Source organism: Anomalospiza imberbis, chromosome 7 (genome assembly GCF_031753505.1).
Source record: "Anomalospiza imberbis isolate Cuckoo-Finch-1a 21T00152 chromosome 7, ASM3175350v1, whole genome shotgun sequence".
NCBI classification, from domain to species: Eukaryota; Metazoa; Chordata; class Aves; order Passeriformes; family Viduidae; genus Anomalospiza; species Anomalospiza imberbis.
In genome coordinates this window covers 33991532-34009713 of record NC_089687.1, presented here as the reverse complement: position 1 = coordinate 34009713, position 18182 = coordinate 33991532, and the positions used below count along the sequence as shown (strand labels likewise).

Sequence of the window (18182 nt, the reverse complement as noted above, 5' to 3'; positions counted from 1 at the left end):
CACCAAAACAAACAACCCCCACACCAAAACAAACAAACACCCCCCCCCCCAAATAATAATAAAAACCAGAAACAAACAAACAAAAAACCCACACACGCAGAGAAAATGTGCCAAATTATACTGGCGGGCGGGCTGTGCCAACCAAGAGCCGCCGGCAGCAGGAGGACCGGGCCCGCTGTGCCACTCAAGAGCCGCCGGCAGCAGGAGGACCGGGCCCGCTGTGCCAACCAAGAGCCGCCGGCAGCAGGAGGACCGGGCCCGCTGTGCCACTCAAGAGCCGCCGGCAGCAGGAGGACCGGGCCCGCTGTGCCAACCAAGAGCCGCCGGCAGCAGGAGGACCGGGCCCGCTGTGCCACTCAAGAGCCGCCGGCAGCAGGAGGACCGGGCCCGCTGTGCCCCTCAAGAGCCGCCGGCAGCAGGAGGACCGGGCCCGCTGTGCCCCTCAAGAGCCGCCGGCAGCAGGAGGACCGGGCCCGCTGTGCCCCTCAAGAGCCGCCGGCAGCAGGAGGACCGGGCCCGCTGTGCCAACCAAGAGCCGCCGGCAGCAGGAGGACCGGGCCCGCTGAGGCGAAATGGCGGAAGGGCCCAGCGCGGGGCCGCCCTGCGGGGCGGGGGCTCAGCTTCCCGCCGTGCCGGCCCGGGGGGGCGCCCCCTTTCCTGAGGGCTCTGACAAGGAGGATGGAGCCGTGGCCTGGAGGGTCGTCCCTCACGCCGGGTGCCATCACACGAGCCGCCTTCAGCGCATAAGCCCTTCGGTCCGGCTTTGCCCCCGCTCCTCTCATGACGTGATTGCAAAGATACATTAGAAAAATATTAATTATACTGATGTTTCACGGTACTCCCGCCTCCAGCCCGGAAGAGATTTCCAGCCGTAGGTAGGCGGGCGCAGGGATAACTCACGGGGCTCCAGCGGCGGGGCCGCCCTGTCCCGTCCCGCCCTGTCCCGTAAGATGGCGACGCGGCTGCTCCGCCTGCGCGGCCTCCTGAGGGCCGCCGGCTCCCGGCCCTTCTCCGCCCAGCCCAGGTGAGCGGCACCGGCCGTGGTGGGCAGCGCTGGGGCGGACGGCGCCGAGCCGGGAGGGGCTGAGCGCCCCTGGGCTCGGGTTCCGTAAAGACCGGGGTGAATGCCTTTGCCCAGCTGCTCGGGGCTGTGTGGGGGTGCGGTCCGGTCTGTGTGGATGCGTGCTTGGAGGCTGTGGGTGCGTGTGGTCTGTTTGCGTGTATCGGGAGTGTTACAGGCGCTCAGCGTGGGCGAGCCCCGGGAGCCCCGGCACATCCATCCCCGTGATCTCCCGACCTTTGCTCCACTTCCCGGGAGCAGCGGGCCCCGTGCTGGCAGCAGGTGACAGCCGGGCGCGACCTTGCCCGGGCACCGCGTTCCCCCGTGGCAGCAGCAGAAAGGCAGGAGTGGGATCACACCTCCCCAGACCTTCGAGTTGTCTTTCCCAATAAAAGGGAGCAGGCAGGCCCTTCCCTGTGTGACATGTAGGGTGTGAGCCACAATTAAACAGAAGATTGGGCTTAAATAAAACTCAAGGGGGAGGTTTTGAGAGAGTCACGGTGTGTCTAGCTTTGAGGGTACAAAATACTCAACAAGCAAGTTGCTGTATCCCATTTTTTACATATATTATTAGAACTATATAGAGTCTGTGTTTTAGGGGGATTATTGCACTCGCAAATCCTGAGTAACTGTGTGTGGTGGTAAAGAAAGACTTTCGTCTCTGTAGCAGAGTAAATAAGCATAGGCTCAGCTGAGTTCTGTAGAGCTACACACAGTTGATGTGCAGAGGAACCGAGAGACTAACAAAATAGTTTGAGAAAGGACAAGTGAATGCCTTTTCCATGTACTCAGCTCTATACTTAAAGTTTCTGATGTTTCATGGCAATACAACAAAAGCAAGTCAAAGAATTCAATGCACAAATGTGAGAAGTGAATTTTCACTTCAGCCTTAAAGTAGTGTGTCGTCCTTGATGTTCCAAACCCCTACAAAAGTGTTAGAACCCCTTCTTTCTTATTTCATAATTAGGCTTTCCTTTTGTGGTTTCTACAACTGACATTTACCATTGTTTCAATTTTTATTTTTTTTGTTGATGTATTCTTTTGTTTTCATTAGGGTCATTTTATTCTTCTACTTATATATGTATTATTATTTTTTTTCATTATTTGAAGTGTTAAGAACAAACCAGCCTTGCTTTACCTCCATTAATAGTCCAGTGGAGTGCAGTGTATGTTAGTTCTTTGTTTTTATCATGGGTATCCTTTACACCTAATGGTGTGCCAGAGTTGGGATGTGGACTGTGTGTAGTAACATGGGAGTTTCCTTCATTTTGAAAGGGTTATGCAAATAGGGGGCCTGTGTCCTAACAGATGCATTAATTTGTCTTTTTTCAGTCCTCTGGAAACAGAACAGCATGGCACAAAGCGCCTGGAACCATCTTCTGCTAAAACTTTGACTGACATAGGCACTCGGAGGATCTTCTCATCAGAACATGATATCTTCAGGGAGAGTGCCAGGAAATTCTTTCAGGAAGAAGTGCTGCCTTTTCATGCAGAGTAAGATAACCTTCTAAACATTTTGGTTTGCCGGTATTAATTTTTCCCCAAAATGCTTTCTGCAGTGTTACTCCTGATACAACAGGATATAAAAGTTTCATATTAAAGTTTTTGTGTACAAGCTTTCTATTTCAAAGTTACCAAATTAAAACAAACCTCTGAAAGTCAAGTGTGAAGGAAAATCACACATAATCAAAATTGAATGCATCCTTTGAGCTCCAGTGTAGGCAGTCTGGCATCCTTAGTCCCGTGAGCAGACAAATGCAGTTTGCAGAGTTGCAGCAGTTTCCCTGCCTCTAGGATTAACTAACACAAATGTTTTTGGGGTAGAGTTGGGGGGCAGCTCAGTTCCCACACTATTGGGAAATAGTCACTGAAAAAGGCTTTGATGATGTGTCACTGTCTCTCTTGCAGAAGATTTTATAGCTACATTCAAGTACTTATAGCATGGTGAGGTGAATTATGCATTACCGAGAAGGGGGCACAAAACATCTTTGTTTGACTTTCTTTATTTTTTGTTTCTGTGGAAATACATGCATTTTCTCTGCAGAGTAGAAGTATTGCAATTCCACTGAACTAGAGCTGGAGGGTGGTTTTAACCTTTATTTTAGTCATATCCAATCATATTATAGTGGTGAAAAGGGAAAAAATTAACTCAGGATATGGTTTTGAATTGAAAGTATCAAGCTGTAGTATTGTCTTAAGGAATTTTTAGTTTACTTTAAGTGAAAACAGCAAGGGATAGTGAAGGGCTTATTGTGAAATTGCCCTGCTAGATGAGAGGATCCTAACACAGCTCAAGTGTGTATCCACAAACAGCTGAGGTGCTTCCGTTGTGTGGGTGGGACATCATGGCTCTGGGGCAGGAATGAGCTGCAGGAGGCTTACAGCAGGGTTGGTGACAGTTTGCTTTTTTTAATCCTCAAACTACAACCTTTAAGTAGTATGCTCTCCATGTACAGTCATATTCTGTCTATAAAACCAGATGTTTTCCCTCATTTTGTGTTGGAAGGACTTCCAGGGCAGGTTTGTGGCTGTGTATTGGCTCTGCTTGAGGTTGCTGAAGATCCTATTTGACATCTTGCTGACACAACAATTTCTTAGGGAGGCTGTATGAAGTTCAGCTTGTGTTCTTGCATCACTTCAGTGGCCTATGAACCCCTCTGTTCTCACACCTTTCAAGTAAACAAGGAGGCCTCAGACACAGAACATTAATTGTCTGGGCTGAGGTGAAGACACAAATGTAGCATCAGTGAATGCAATTGTGGATTATTGTGAGGAGGAGAGGATTTGATGCTGGGTGAAGTAGAGACAAGAATGTCCCTGAAAGTGGGGATCAGAGGGAAAGCAGAGATGGTAAAAAGAGATTTAAGATTTCCAGTGTAGGAGCAAAAGCTCTGTGAAACAGCTTAAGTACTGGAACAGCTTGCCCAGAGAAGCTGTGGCTGCCCCATCACTGAGAGTGTTCAAGGCCAGGTTGGATGGGGCTTGGAGCAACCTGGGCTAGTGAAAGGTGTCCCTGCCCATGGAATGGGGTCAGAACTGGATGAGCTTTAAGGTCTCTTCTAATCCATATCATTCTGTAATTCTTATTCTATTTTATATGTAGGATAAGGTACTTGATTAACTACAGTTAAACAGCTATGGTATAGCTCTGCTGCACACAGGTGTGTCAGAGGAATGTCTCTGATATCATCTCTTTAACATATAATTTTTAAATTGTGGCATTAGAAAATAAAGGCATTAAGTAAAAGAAAACCTGGACCGTTAATGGCCATCCAATGTTCTACTGAGTTGGCAAACACCATAAAGAGGCACTAATTTTCCAAGAATAGGTGATTCCTGAATAGGTGTTAAAGTTTGCAAACTGTCAGCAGATAAGCCTCAACTATCTATTTACACAAACTTGAAAGTACCTTAAAGCAGTAATTTACCAAGATACAGTACTGACTCATAAGAAGTGCACAGGGACAGATTTTTATACAAAACTGACTCATATGGTATCATTTGGTTCTTATAAAGCATTTTTCATTGGTAGAGTTGAAATCTTTGATGAAAGTTACTGATGTGTTACACTCATTTTTTATGTGGGTAAATGTACATTTATAAATGGAATGTTAGGAGGGTAAAGACCTGCCTGTAATTATCCAGATGGTTGGGGCTAAATTGCCTAAATCCCAGTCTGGTGTAAGAGTCGTAACAAGTCTTAATGAAATCTTGTCAGGTTACGCATTGGGAGCAGGAATTCAAACTGGTTTTGCAGTTGGTGTCCCTACAATGCCAGTGTTATCTGTGGACTTGAAGATTGCAAACTGTGATTAAGCCACTGCTTCTTGGCTGTGACATAAAGTTGTCTGTGTACCTTGACACTGTCTGCTGGTGTTCCAGTGTGAAGCAGCAGCCGTGACAGATAAACAGTAGCACGTGGGGGGTTCAATGTGTGACCCTGGTTTTGTGTTCATTTCACAGGTGGGAGAAGGATGGCCAAGTGAGCAGGGAGCTCTGGGAAAAAGCTGGACAGCAGGGCTTGCTGGGTGTTGCTATTGCTGAGAAACATGGAGGCATCGGAGCGGATATTCTCTCTTCAGCCATCGTCTGGGAGGAGCAGTGAGTACTGCATACTTCAGGAGGAATTTCAATGATCATATTGTTTGTGACTATTTTTTTCTGCAAGTTATCCTTATTATGGACTACATTTGCTTATAGAATTATATATATATATATATATATATATATATATATATATATATTAATTATAGAATTATGTTATCTTTCCTATGGAAAGGATAGTTTACATATATGTAAATCTCCCCTGTTTTAAGTATTCTGGATCATTGTTTGAGTAACACTGGTGTTGTAACTGGGGAAAGCTTTTTTTTTAGCCTGATAGGTTATATGCCCATTTGGCTGTGAAATTAAATTCTATAAATAATGGTAAAAGATCTCTGAGACTTCTGTGTAGTGGGGTTTTCTTCATTATTGGGTCTGTGTTGTTATGGTGCAAGTTCAGTGTTCAAGTATTTGGTAGGACTTTTTTTCTGAACTTCCCCCCTCCCATTTTTTTCCAGGATGTATGTTAACTGTACAGGCCCGGGGTTCAGCCTTCATTCAGATATAGTCATGCCCTACATTGCAAACTATGGCTCTGAAGAACAGATTAAACGCTTTATCCCCCAGATGGCTGCAGGCAAGTGCATTGGAGCTATTGCCATGACAGAACCTGGGGCTGGAAGGTAAGCCAAATACTAAAACAATGCTCTCAACATTATTTGCTGTCTGTTGATTTGTCAGTGAAAAACATTCTGAGCCTCCTGATTAGTTACTTTACAGACTAGACTATCCTACATTATAGGTAAGACTTGAAAAACCTGTTACAGATTACTTGATAACAGCTTTGTCATTTCAGGATAGTAGCTCAGAATCCATTTCTGTATTGTCCCACTGTGGGCAAACATGCCTTGTATTTGCTTTTGCAGTCTGAGTTTATAGTTACCAACTTGCTTGTCATGTGAACATACTTCTTATATGAAGCATAGTCAGTGGGACATTACATATCTTGGTAAAGAAGGCTTGGCTTTACTATTAGCTTTTTCTGTAGAACAGAACACCTTGTTTTTCTTTCCTCTGAATCCTTTCAGAGAAATGTCCCTCCTTGCCCAGCACATGTTTGGAGTAGACACTGCTGATCTGACCAGTTTCCAGAAGAGAGAGGGACATATGAAGTGCAAAACCTGTTGGTCTGATATTTCTACAAGTGGCAGATGTTTCATGTTGTTGTGGCTTTTCACAGAGCCTCCTGATCAGGATTGAGCCTGAGAAGAGGATTGGTTTTATCTGGCATTTGTTGTCTGAGGTGTACTGTGTAGTTGGATGCTGACCTGTTGATATCAGTGCTTGCATTACACCACCTCCCACAAGCAGAGATGGGGAAATGGGACCTCATGCTCCTGTATGGTCAATAGATTTATCATCCTTTTCCACACCCTGCTTGTGGTTTCTGTTACACTCAGCTATTTCACAATGTCTCACTATTCTTTCTCTGAGCCCATGTCTGGATGGTATAAAATCTACCTTATTTTGTACTGGATAGAATCCAAGATACAAATTGCAGCTTGTGGAATGTTTTTTTGAAGGACCTTTTGAATTTCGTTTTAGTGACTTGCAGGGAGTACGGACATATGCAAAAAAAGATGGAAGTGACTGGATTCTTAATGGGAGTAAGGTAAGTGCACTGACATACATGCTGCTCATTGGCTTTAGGAGCTGGATACATTTAGCTGAATGCAGCAGGATGTGCACTGCTCTCAGCATCTCCTCCCAATCATTTTACTTTTGGTTTGGTTTGGATTTTTTTGTGTGGGTTATGTTGGAAGGTAGGGTTTTTTTTTCCACTTTTTTTGTAGGTCTTGAGATATGTCTGTTGCAGGCCATTTACAAACTGATTTATGGGAGGGCTTGTATAGGTTGTTTTTTGTAGCTTTAAAATAAGCCTATTAAAAGGCTTATTTTCCCTTAAACTGTGAAGGAGAGGGGGGAAAAATGTGCTGTGTAGTATGAGCAGTATGGTTCTTAGTACTGATGTTTAACAATGAAATATATATACTACTGCTGTGAAATCTTCTGTGGCCTGAGTAAAAACTTCTGTTGCCACAATGCAAGCTGTGGAATTTTTATTCAGAAGCTTGCTGGTCGTGTTAGAAAAAAACCAAAACAGCTTCATCAGATGCTCTCACTGTGTTGGCAAGTTGTGGCAAAGCAGTTTTTTCATTACCATAATGAAAAATAAGAAGGCAGAAATAGTGTTGAAGTGGGAGTGTAGGTTCAACAGACCATTTTTTTGAAAGCTATGAAATGTCTTAATCTTATTTAGTACTGCTGCTGATAACATAGTACTGATAGAGACTTCTGCTCTTAGCAGAATTTCAGTGGTGAGAATGTGTGCAAGCAGATATATGTGCATAGGTGTTAAAAAGGTGCCCATGCCACTCATTTGAAGCCACACAGGACAGAAAGCTTGCTTTTGCTGGTCTTAAGATGGATCCATTTGACAGGCTCATGAGTTGTTCTGCAGGATAATAGTAAGCAGTTGTGACAAGAAGCTGTTGATAGTTTTGAGTGTTATGCCTAAATAATTTAATTTCTAGACAAGAGAGCCTCTGTTTTTTTTTAATATCTACATTTGCTACTGTATTCCTTCTTTATCATGGGACAGACAGAAGAAAAAGATCTGTGCATTCTTTAACTTTACACTTCTGCCTCATGCAGTACTTCTCAAATTAATGTCTGCCTTGTTCCTAAACCCTCAGTATCAAAAGCTTGAAATTCTTCTGGACACTTAAACCTTGCCTTTCAGTTCACCTCTGAAAGTGTCAATGCAATTTTATTTTCTGCTACTTGGTGATCTCTTCTAACCTCTATCCACCTTGCTTTATGCTAAATTACTTTTTTTACAGGTGTTCATCACTAATGGTTGGATGAGCGACGTAGTGATCGTGGTTGCAGTCACAGACCGGGAGGCCCGATCCCCTGCTCATGGGATCAGCCTTTTTCTGGTGGAAAATGGAACAAAAGGTTTCATCAAAGGACGCAAACTTAACAAAATTGGCCTGAAAGCTCAAGTGAGTTCATACAACCTCTAATGCAATAGATTTGGAGAAAGTCTCAACCTGCTTAATGCCTGGCAACTGCTAAATAAATGTAAGATGGTTCTGTTCTAGTTGTTAGACTTCAGAGCATAAACATGCAATGTAATGTATCCTGATTTTGCCTGTGGAAGTCTGGAGCAAGGAGAGGCTGAGGAAGCTGGATGCATTTACTCTGAAGAAGCCTGGGAGAACAGGATCTTACTGATGTGTTTAGCTATAGAGATGGTGGGGCCTGATCCTTCTTTGAGGAGGAGAGTGGCAAAGGAGACAAGTTATGTTAAGGAAAATTCTTAGTAGGTATTAAGAAAAAAAGTCCACCAGGAAAGTGATTGGATACTTGCACAGGGCCTGAGAGAGGTCCTGGAGCCTTCATCTTTCAAGCTTTGAAAAGTTTAACTAGACGAGGCCCTCAGCTAATTGTTTTTCTGGAGCTGCTCTGAGTCAGCTAGATGACTTCTGGAGGATCCTTCTAGGCTGAATCTGGGATTTCAGGTTAAAGTGCACAATAGCAAAAAAATAGTGGGGAAAAATTAGTTTAATGGGATGAGAATGTCAGACTCTCAACTGTTGCATTTCAAATCCTCTTAGGACACAGCAGAGCTGTTTTTTGAAGATGTGCGGTTGCCAGCCAGTGCCTTGCTTGGAAAAGAGAACAAAGGCTTCTACTATCTGATGGCAGAGCTGCCTCAGGTAAAAGGAATGTGAGTGTTTTCTGTCTGCAGGAAGAATACAGAGACAGATTTTGTCATTAGTTGTGAAGTTCACGTATTGTGGTGAGCCACCTAGCTTACCAAAGTGGGATGCCTTTGTAAAATCCCAAAACATTTCTATGGGTTAAGCCCACAGAAGAAATAGGAGGTCAAAATTATACAAGTTTACTGGCAAAATGTAGAAAATCAAGGAACTTTGACAAAGGATGTAGTGCAACATCCAATTAACATAAAACACTTGCCTTAGCATTAAGTTAGTCTGTTTAACTTAGCAGCCTTTAAACCTGATGTTACGTTACCCAAAATGTTCCATGAAAAGAGAATTAGAAGAAGAAAGGGAGAAAGATAGAAAAAATACAGAAACCCACACATGTAACCACCAATTCCTGAGTTCCAGTGATGATGAGGTAGAGATTCCAAGAGGCTGATAGGGTCAAGACAAGCTCCCCTTGTGGTCAGTCTTTTAAACCCCAGGGCCGCCCTGGGCCTCCCCCCAGATGGGACCATGGTCACTCGGCCACTCAGGAGCTGGCTGAGGCCACTGCCTGCAGTGTGCCACAACTGACAGACGCTGCAAGGCTGGGCTGCTCTAGGGCTGGGCGGGGGGCTGTGGTGTGCAGAGCAGGGTACAGCTTGTCAGAACAGGGCCCAGCCTGCCCCCTACCCCCACATGTGCTTCCCAAAATGTCTCGAGACATCAATCTTCTCTAGTCTCTGACAGACTTGTGTGCAATGTTTTGTTGATACTGCTGATTTTTAACTAGGTGTAGAATTCTTTGGGCGTTGCTACATTGCTAAGTGTTGATATCCCCCCAACTCAAAGACAGATACCTTAATCAGCAACCCAGCTGTTGAAAAACCTGAGGGTAGTGTATTAAAAAGAACATACCACAGATTTCTTGTGTACTTGTAGTATGGAAGCACTTTTCTTAGTAAATTAAGTATAGCTTGGACATCTTTGATTCATTTGGCATTCTCTTTCAAGAAACAAACATTGCTATTCTAGCTCTTCTGCAAGTAGAAGCATATTAAAGTTACATGGAACTCTGTTCATATAACAAAGTAAAGAAATTGTTTAGCTACCAAAACACCTTGCCACTTTACAACACAGTTTATGAAGTTCTGGAATTATTTCGGAGGACAAGGAGGCAATGTCATTTTCTAAAACGTGTCTGTGCTTTGTCAAAGCTATGACATATTTACCTCATTTGGTAGGGATCATATTTTTAATTTTATACTGTAAGTAAATATGAAACCTGATCAAAGGAAGTTTTTTAATGCTTTAAATAGATGTCCCCATGAACAGGTTCAATGCAATGCATCAGACTGTTTCAATGTGGCCAGAAAAAAATTGTTCTGCATTTAGTTTTGGTTTTTCACTGTGCAATGAAGGAGGAAAAACAAACCATTTTTGTAGGCTTTTCCCCCTCCCTAGAGTTGTGCTATTGAAATTGTTAAATACTGTTGTTGTTTAAACCGAGCAGTGGAAGCCAATAAATGAAACAGAATCTGATGTGAACTTTTCAGTCAGTAAGATTTCTGTGGTCAATCTGTAGCTATTTTTTGAGTCATTGTGATGGAGCATTACACCAGTAAAGACATAAAAGTGAGCTTTAGACAGCAAGGCATTCGTCCAACTCATTAATTTCAGTAATGCAGTATGTCTGGTTTGATATTTTATGTGACTTCTGCTCCCGCTCCCTTAATGAACAGCACTGAACATCTGTGTCCTAATTGTGCATGTAATGGGGAGAAATGTAGGACTAACTCAACTGAATTCTGTAATTTGTGTTTTCAAAAGGAAAGACTGCTAATTGCTGATATGGCTCTTGCTAGCTGTGAATTCATGTTTGAAGAAACAAGGAATTATGTGAGGCAAAGAAAAGCTTTTGGGAAGACAATTGCACATTTGCAGGTGAGTTAGAACTGAGCTGCTTGTGTACAGATTCTAGAGTGTATTTGCTGTACTGCTTTGTATGTGAAGTAGTGACCAAGTGAAAATTACTGGGCTGTTTTGAAAGGGTCATTATCAAAGCTTTCACTGTGGCTGTTTTTTGCCTCCATGCCCATTGTTCATTTTTGAAATGCAAAAATAATAATTTTAAAGAAGCACCAGAAAAGCCTTAATGTATGTATTTTATTAAGTCTTTAAGTATTTATTATTTGGGTAGGTAACCTCCTATTTATTATTATATATTATTAAGCCTTAATGTATGTATTTATTATTTGGGTAGGTAACCTCCTATTTATTATTATATATTATTAAGCCTTAATGTATGTATTTATTATTTGGGTAGGTAACCTCCCAGCAGTGCTGCTTCTGAGAGGGAAATAGGTAGGCAGGAAGTGTCCTGGTCCTTGCTGCAGCTGAAGAACGATTCCCTTGTCCATCTGAGGCTTGCATTTTACTGCCAGAGGTTGTAATCACAGGGGCCATCACACCTGCCTGTATTTGTGTGTGCCTGAAATCCTGGGGGCAGCCTCTGCAGGTACTGTGTTCCTCTGCACACAGAGCATTGCAGAAAAATTATTTTGGAGGCTGCTGGAGGAGGAGGACTCCCAGGAGCGACCATGCTGCCAGAGTACTGTGGAGGTGCTTCATGAATGTTGTGATGAGACTCCTCAGCCAGCAGCAGTCTAGGTGTTTGTGTAAGTGCATGTAAAACTGTTGGGTCATGCTCTGTGGGCAGAGCTCACTCCTGATGGGGGTAGATAATTGAGTTTTGAGGTGTTTGTGCCTACACTCTTTAGCTGCAGTCATAAAATAGATGTTGCTTTCCGCAGGATTGCTGTACTACAGTTTTCCAGACAATGACATTAACTGTTAGGGCTGAAGGAGGCCAAGCTCCTGCATGTTTGGTTTATAGGATAGAACTGACTCACATGGGCTAAAGATGTTGGCTGCCTCTTTTTTTGATATACTTCTGAAATAATTACCAAAAAGATCCATTTCTACATCTTGAGACTTTGTCAAACTCAAATCTTTAGTTGTGAAGAGCACTAGAGCTGAAGCTTTGAGAGGCTGGAATGCTAGATGCCCTTCAGGGGATTATGATCTTCATAGTTTTTAAAGTTAACCTTCAGGAGTCTATAATTCCAGATGGAATTTAGTATGCTCACTGTGCGACTGAAACACAACAGAACAATATTTTAACTTGTTTAAATGTAGGTAGGGAATGTTTCCTATTTGTAGTAGTTCACTGTGCAGAGATCTCCAAAATAATCTCCCCTTTTAGGCTAGACCACCAGCAGGTGGACAATAAATTTCAAAAAGTATATTATTTTTGCCAAAATAATGAATTTCTGCATATCTCTTCAGTTTTTTTTTTTTTTTGGTGATGACTTGAGTGTGCATATTATAAATAATCCTTTCCAATTAGAACTGTGCCTTGGGCTAATTCATTTAGTCATGCCACATTACAGCGCTTGAAATGAATTCTTTCCTTGTAGTAGTACACTGGCCCAGTGTACTTATTGTTAAGGAAAGCAAGATTTATTTTTTTATATGTATTTCTAGAACTGAAGAAGGAACTTTTATTAGTGGGTGATGTTTTTATCCCCTCCCTACCAGAATTACAAGAAGATGGTCGAATGCCTGCCTGGTCTGGTTTTACATAACCTTAAGATGAATCTTACCGCTTCTATTTAAACCTCTTTTCCAATGTGACAGAACTCAGTGCTGAAAAACTTTGATATTCTAAAATTCCTTTTATTTTTTGCTTCAGTCTCCTTGCATGTAGCTTAAACTCTGAAGAATACATAGAAAAAGCATTCAATAGATGGTGAAATGTTATTAATTGGGTAAGTTCATGGCTCTACAGAGTGAAAGGAGGTTTCCTCGCCAGAGGGAGCCAAGAGTGACAGAGCACTCTGGGCCTTCCGCCACGTGCTCTCTAGGAATTTATTTTCCCTTTCTCTTGTGCTTTTTCTCTTAAATTTGTGTTTTGAGTTGACCTTGAGAAGTAAAGGGCAGTAATTTTGTCCAATAGGACTGGTGAATACTTAATTGTCTGGAACGTATGGTGTCTTCTGATGTACAGAGCCAAAGTTTGAAATAGTGATTTCTAATAGCAGTCCTTTTGCAAAATGCTGTGTTTTCTACCTAAAGTATTAAACTGCATTATACTTCTCTCCTCTCCCCTCTCTATCCACTTCCAAAACAAGACAGTACAGCACAAGTTGGCCGAAATAAAAACGCAGATTTGTGTGGGCCGAGCTTTTATGGACAACTGTTTGCAGCTGCATGCAGATAAACGCCTGGACTCTGCCACAGCCTCCATGGCAAAGTACTGGTATGTGCTTACAGTCATCTGGGAGTGTTACTTGCATGGTCTTTAATGATGTGGGCAACAAAAATCAGAGTTACACTGAAAACCAAGTTTGGTTAACCAGATAGTTTCAAAATAAAGGCATACTTTTAAAATAGGCTTCCGTTAATAACAAGATCATGGCTCTGCTTTAGCTTTAAGTAAAAGCAAGTGCTCCATTGGTATTTAGACAAAAATTTGCATTTTATTGTTAGCAATTTGTTGTTGGATTTTTTTTTTGTTTTCTTGTTTTTTTTAGTGGGGTATATGGCTTTGCTTGGATTTTTTAAAAGCAAAATTTGAATATTTGGAGCCAAATTTAAATATACTTGAAGCTCCATGATACTGTTTTGTTAACATTAATTAAGAATAGCTGTTTGGCCTAGCTAGTTTTCAAAGCAATCTGGTTTTGGGAAGAAATAGTTGGCTACAGGTGTTGCTGTAACTGAGACTGAAAAGTGCTTTCCTATATTGTCCAGAACTTCTTCTCCCTCACCCTGTACTTGGTGGTGCTATATGTTAACTTAGTTTTACCAGAGCAAAACAACTGGAAATCTCTAAGGTAGTGGTACATGAATTTATATAGTTACAGCTCATTGCTAAGATGGGAGAAAAAAAACCACATGAGACAAGAGCAAAGAAATTCATAGAAGATACACACACTTACAGTTTTTAGGCTTCTCAAAATAAGTATAGAGGAAATGAGCAGAAATATTTACAATGGAAGGAAGGGTTTGAGTGCTATTCCTGGCAGTGATTACCTAGAAGTACCAGGTACAGAAGCAGAGGCATTCCGTTTTGAGGAGGAGGAAAGAACTAATGCCAGCTGAGATATGCAGACTCACTTCCTCAACAAATTCCCTAAGCAAGGCTTTTGAAAATCCTTCACTTTCACAGCTGTTTACCATCATGATTTGTTGTGGATTTCCTCTTGAACCAGTGGCGTCCCTGTGACCCTTCCATAAGAGTCACTTAAATGATCTAGAAAATCTTTGAATGTAGAATTGCTGTATCCCCTCATGTATTAGGAGATTCTCGTCTCGAATTTTCCTTCAAACTTTTTGTATAGTCAATGACTCGAGTTAGAGCTTTGAAGGGTTTTAAATCTGGTTTGTGCATTTTTTTTTCTCTGGAAAAGGTCTGTAGGGTTGTTTTGGTTTGGTTTTTCTTGTGGTGACAGGTTGTGGTACATACATGAAAGAATTTGAGAATATACTTAGGAAAGACAATTGCAGTAACTCACAGCTGCAGAATTACCATTGGTATAATAAACTGTAAAGATTTAAATGAAAGAGGGGATGGTTTGGGGAAAAGGAGAAGCAATTGGCTTTTCATTTTCATTTCTTCAGTTGCCTCTGAAAGCTGTATGATTAGAAAGTGGTTTTTTGCATGTCTTCTAACTACAGCTTGAGCTTCCAGTGCAATTAATTTTTATTTTTTGCTATTAAATCCACATTTTGTAGGCAACAAATGCTGTTGGAGAATTACAGTATGTTTAGAATTGAAAGCTATTGCAGAAAAGGCTATTGGGAAAGTTTATTGCAGAAAATAAATTATGCCCAGGTGATGGTTATGTTCAGAGAGTATCCCTGTGTGTTACTAATGGCAGTGGTGGGAGGAAGCCTGATTTATTGTTAAATTTCTGACAAAGCTGAGGGATTTGGCAAGAAAAGACTGTATCGACTTGCTTCACAAAAGAATTCTCTTGGCCTGTGAGAAAGGTAAACAAGCCTGTCTGTTTTGAAACCTTTCCTTCTCCGAAAGCTGTCCCATAAAGGGAACAAACCTTTAATGCATTGAATTCTTACTAGTCATGTTATGTTTTTGTCTTGTTAACATATCACTGTCTTTTGTAACATAATGTCCTTCTAAAAGCAAATTTCCTTTTTGCCATTTAAGGTGTTCTGATCTCCAAAACAGCGTAGCTACCCAGTGTGTACAAATGCACGGAGGATGGGGGTACATGTGGGAGTATCCAATTGCAAAGTAAGTGTAACATTTCAGATTGCATGATGAAAGATTACCAGCAAAGTCAAATGAGGCACTTCTTCTGCATCTGTGTGTTAGTTGTTTAGTGTTAGTAGTGGTTTAGTGTTCCTTTTCTCATGTTTTACTAAAAGGGAATCTACTGTACACATGTCTGTGGAAAGGCTTTGTTTTGATTCTCCAAAAAACTCAAAATCTGTTCAGCAATTATTGTCTGTTTTTCTTTTTCACAAAAAAGAGAAGTTGTTTTTTTAGAAGAAAATGTTAATTGAAGAAAAAAGAAGCAAAACTAAAGTAGAAATGAGGGGAACTGGTTTTATGTTTTATCTGAAATTAAATGCATATGGGTGAAGCAAATGTGTTGATCAGCTACCACTGAGCATCAGATCATCAATTCAAGAACATAACTGGCTGCATTCAGCTTTTTTACACCTTTTAAAGTGAAAAAGTTAAGAGATTTATATGTAGAAAAAGCAATTTGCCATTCCCATTTTTTCCTGACGTCATGAATTTAGAGACATTTATGGGGCTTTTGTATAGATCCTCGTATATTATCTGTGAAGTTTGTGTACAGGCTATGTGACACACCAAGTAGAGATTTTGGTGCTGTTTTTAATAAATAAATCAAAGAGGTGGTAATGTGACAGTAGAAATAGCAAACACAGGACTGCTGTGCAGCTGTGATAAGTAAGCTAATTTTTTTAACTGAAGAGGTTTAGATTTTATTTAAATTTTAAATATACTGAGTATGAAATGTTGCTTTAAAATAACCTGTTCCTCCATGTTTTCATTGAGTGTAATTTGTGAGTGATCTGTGCTGTCTTGTTAAAGGCAGGCCAGTTTGGGGTGTCCTTGAACCCCTGCTTGTGTGTGTGTACAGTAGTTCCTCACACAGGGTTTCATTTTCTCTGTGGTCCAGTAATATGCAGACTTCCAGAGAATGCCAAATTGCTCCTGTGTGATGAAGCAGAATGAAGATGGAAAAGCTCTGTCATCATCCTGTGTGCTGTCACCAGGAACAAGAATTGGGAGTGGAGTAGCAGCAGGAGTCTGGGTTTATAGGGCTTTTTTTTGTTGGTTAATTAGAGGCAATAGTGGAGACTTTCCACTATAACCAAACAGGGAAGAGATGCTGACCCAGTTCCTGGTTTGGCACACAGCAGCCTGGGAAGTTATAATATTCTAGGTAGTTGAAGCCTCTTAGAAAATAAGAACTGCTCTATCAATGGGAATAGTATACTTTGAAAAGAGGGATCTCTAAAGATAAAATGCTCTCTTTTTTCTGATTGTACGGTCATTCTGAGGTGTTTGTAATATTTCCTTGTTTTGTTTTTTCCTCCCTCAGAGCTTTTGTGGATGCCCGTGTTCAGCCAATCTATGGTGGTACCAATGAAATAATGAAAGAACTTATTGCTAGAGACATTGTCAGTGACAAGTAGGGCAGATGCTTACCACTTTGCAGAGTCTTGCAGAATCCTTTTCTATGTGAATATATGGCATAAAATCAGACATCAGAATGTAAGTAAAATAAATATGCTGTATAATGTTCTTTAAAGGAAGCGACACCTAAAGCACATGATAGTAATAGCAGTGTGCTCACATGCAGGATATCTAATATATAATGAACTTAAAATTTAAATGACTTTGTGCAACACGGAGTAGTTCTCCGGGTGACAAGAGCTGTGGTAGTGAAAAGCAATTTTATCTCTGGAACCTTGGGTAGCTTGGTCTTTCAGACTTGAAGCCATTGTGACGAATCCAAACCTTGCTTTTCCGAATCAAATATTGAGAGAAACCGTATTCATAACAAATAAACAAAATTAAATGTTAATGTAACTTTGAATTTGTATTTCCCCTTGAGAAGTAGAACTCGACACCTGCTGTTGTTGCCATACACCTGCTCACTGTGCAGCAGCCGCCTGCTGTGCAGCGGACCTCTGTGTTTACATCTAACCCGGAATGCCTTATTTTAATTACTTTGGTCAAACAAACATAATAAAGCATTTCTATGCAATCTCACGCTTGTCTGCGGTTACTTCCAAGCCCGCGGGGAAACGGGGCTTCTCCCTCTGTGCCCGTGTTTACTGAGGGGCGCTGGGGGGCAGCTGGGAGGAGGGAATGTGATGCAGGTGAACCTGATGTGATGCAGGTGAACCTGAGCGCTGTTTGTTGGCGACAGTAACTTGCAGGGTGCTTCTTCAGGAGGGTTTTTTAGCTCTCCACCCGTGCCGGCCGTTGAGAGTGGAAGCTGCCGGGGGCTGAGGGGAGCGCGGTGCCCTCGCGTCAGGCGGGGCCCCGCCAATGGCAGGAGGCCACGCCCCCGGGCCGAGCCGCGCCCCCCGGCGCCCCGGATTGGCCGCGCTCCTCCCCCTGAGCAGCGGGGGAGGCCCCGCCCCGCCGCGCTGCGCTTTAGCTGGGCGCGGACTCTTCAAGAGCGGCAGTGTGAGCAGTGGCGGGTGCCGTGCTGTGCGGGGTTCAGGCGGCGCCTGCGCCGGTGCCGCTGCGGAGAACCCGCCGGACGCGGAGGCAAGCGCGGGGCGCGGCGGGGCGCCGTGAGGCGGCGGGGGCGCAGAGGGGCCGGGCGGCGGCTGCTTCCCGCGGCGGCGGCTGGTTCCAGCGGCGGGAGTGGCGGCAGCGCATGCGCGGGGTGGGGGCGGGGCGGGGGTAACGGTCCGTGCGCGCGGCGGGGCGGGGCCGGCGGCTGTGAGGCGGAGGCAGGGGCGGGGCCGGCGGCTGTGAGGCGGAGGCAGGGCCGGGGCCGGCGGCTCTGAGGCGGAGGCAGGGCCGGGGCCGGCGGCTGTGAGGCGGAGGCAGGGCCGGGGCCGGCGGCTCTGAGGCGGAGGCAGGGCCGGGGCCGGCGGCTCTGAGGCGGAGGCAGGGGCGGGGCCGGCGGCTGTGAGGCGGAGGCAGGGCCGGGGCCGGCGGCTCTGAGGCGGAGGCAGGGGCGGGGCCGCTCCGCTCCCGCTCCGCGTGTCCCAGC

At 43.4% G+C, this 18182-nt stretch overlaps 2 protein-coding genes across 6 annotated transcripts in view; both read left to right on the top strand.

Moving 5' to 3' along the window:
• Positions 1-880: 880 nt before the first annotated feature.
• ACADL (acyl-CoA dehydrogenase long chain) lies at positions 881-17221 on the top strand. The gene is made up of 11 exons (XM_068196530.1): positions 881-1024; positions 2393-2554; positions 5024-5161; positions 5623-5787; positions 6710-6776; positions 8008-8172; positions 8788-8889; positions 10711-10824; positions 13074-13201; positions 15116-15202; positions 16548-17221. The coding sequence occupies exons 1-11, from the start codon at positions 951-953 to the stop codon at positions 16639-16641; spliced, it is 1296 nt and encodes a 431-aa protein (XP_068052631.1). The 5' UTR covers positions 881-950; the 3' UTR covers positions 16642-17221.
• A 267-nt stretch (positions 17222-17488) lies between these two features.
• KANSL1L (KAT8 regulatory NSL complex subunit 1 like) overlaps positions 17489-18182 on the top strand; it is a 62760-nt gene continuing 62066 nt past the window's right edge. For all 5 annotated transcript variants that reach the window (XR_011000992.1, XM_068196462.1, XM_068196463.1 and 2 more), the window contains exon 1: positions 17489-17728. Coding sequence is in view for 4 of the 5 variants with exons in the window: in XM_068196462.1 (XP_068052563.1) it covers positions 17504-17728 (225 nt within the window). In the remaining variant the exon portion in view is untranslated. The remainder of the gene's footprint in view (positions 17729-18182) is intronic.

Bases quoted from the DNA above. Each gene is read 5' to 3' on its own strand.
- ACADL (XM_068196530.1), top strand. From the start codon at position 951: ATGGCGACGCGGCTGCTCCGCCTGCGCGGCCTCCTGAGGGCCGCCGGC. The intron at 1,025-2,392 runs GTGAGCGGCACC...GTCTTTTTTCAG, and splicing joins CCCTTCTCCGCCCAGCCCAG to TCCTCTGGAAACAGAACAGC. The intron at 10,825-13,073 runs GTGAGTTAGAAC...TTCCAAAACAAG, and splicing joins AGACAATTGCACATTTGCAG to ACAGTACAGCACAAGTTGGC.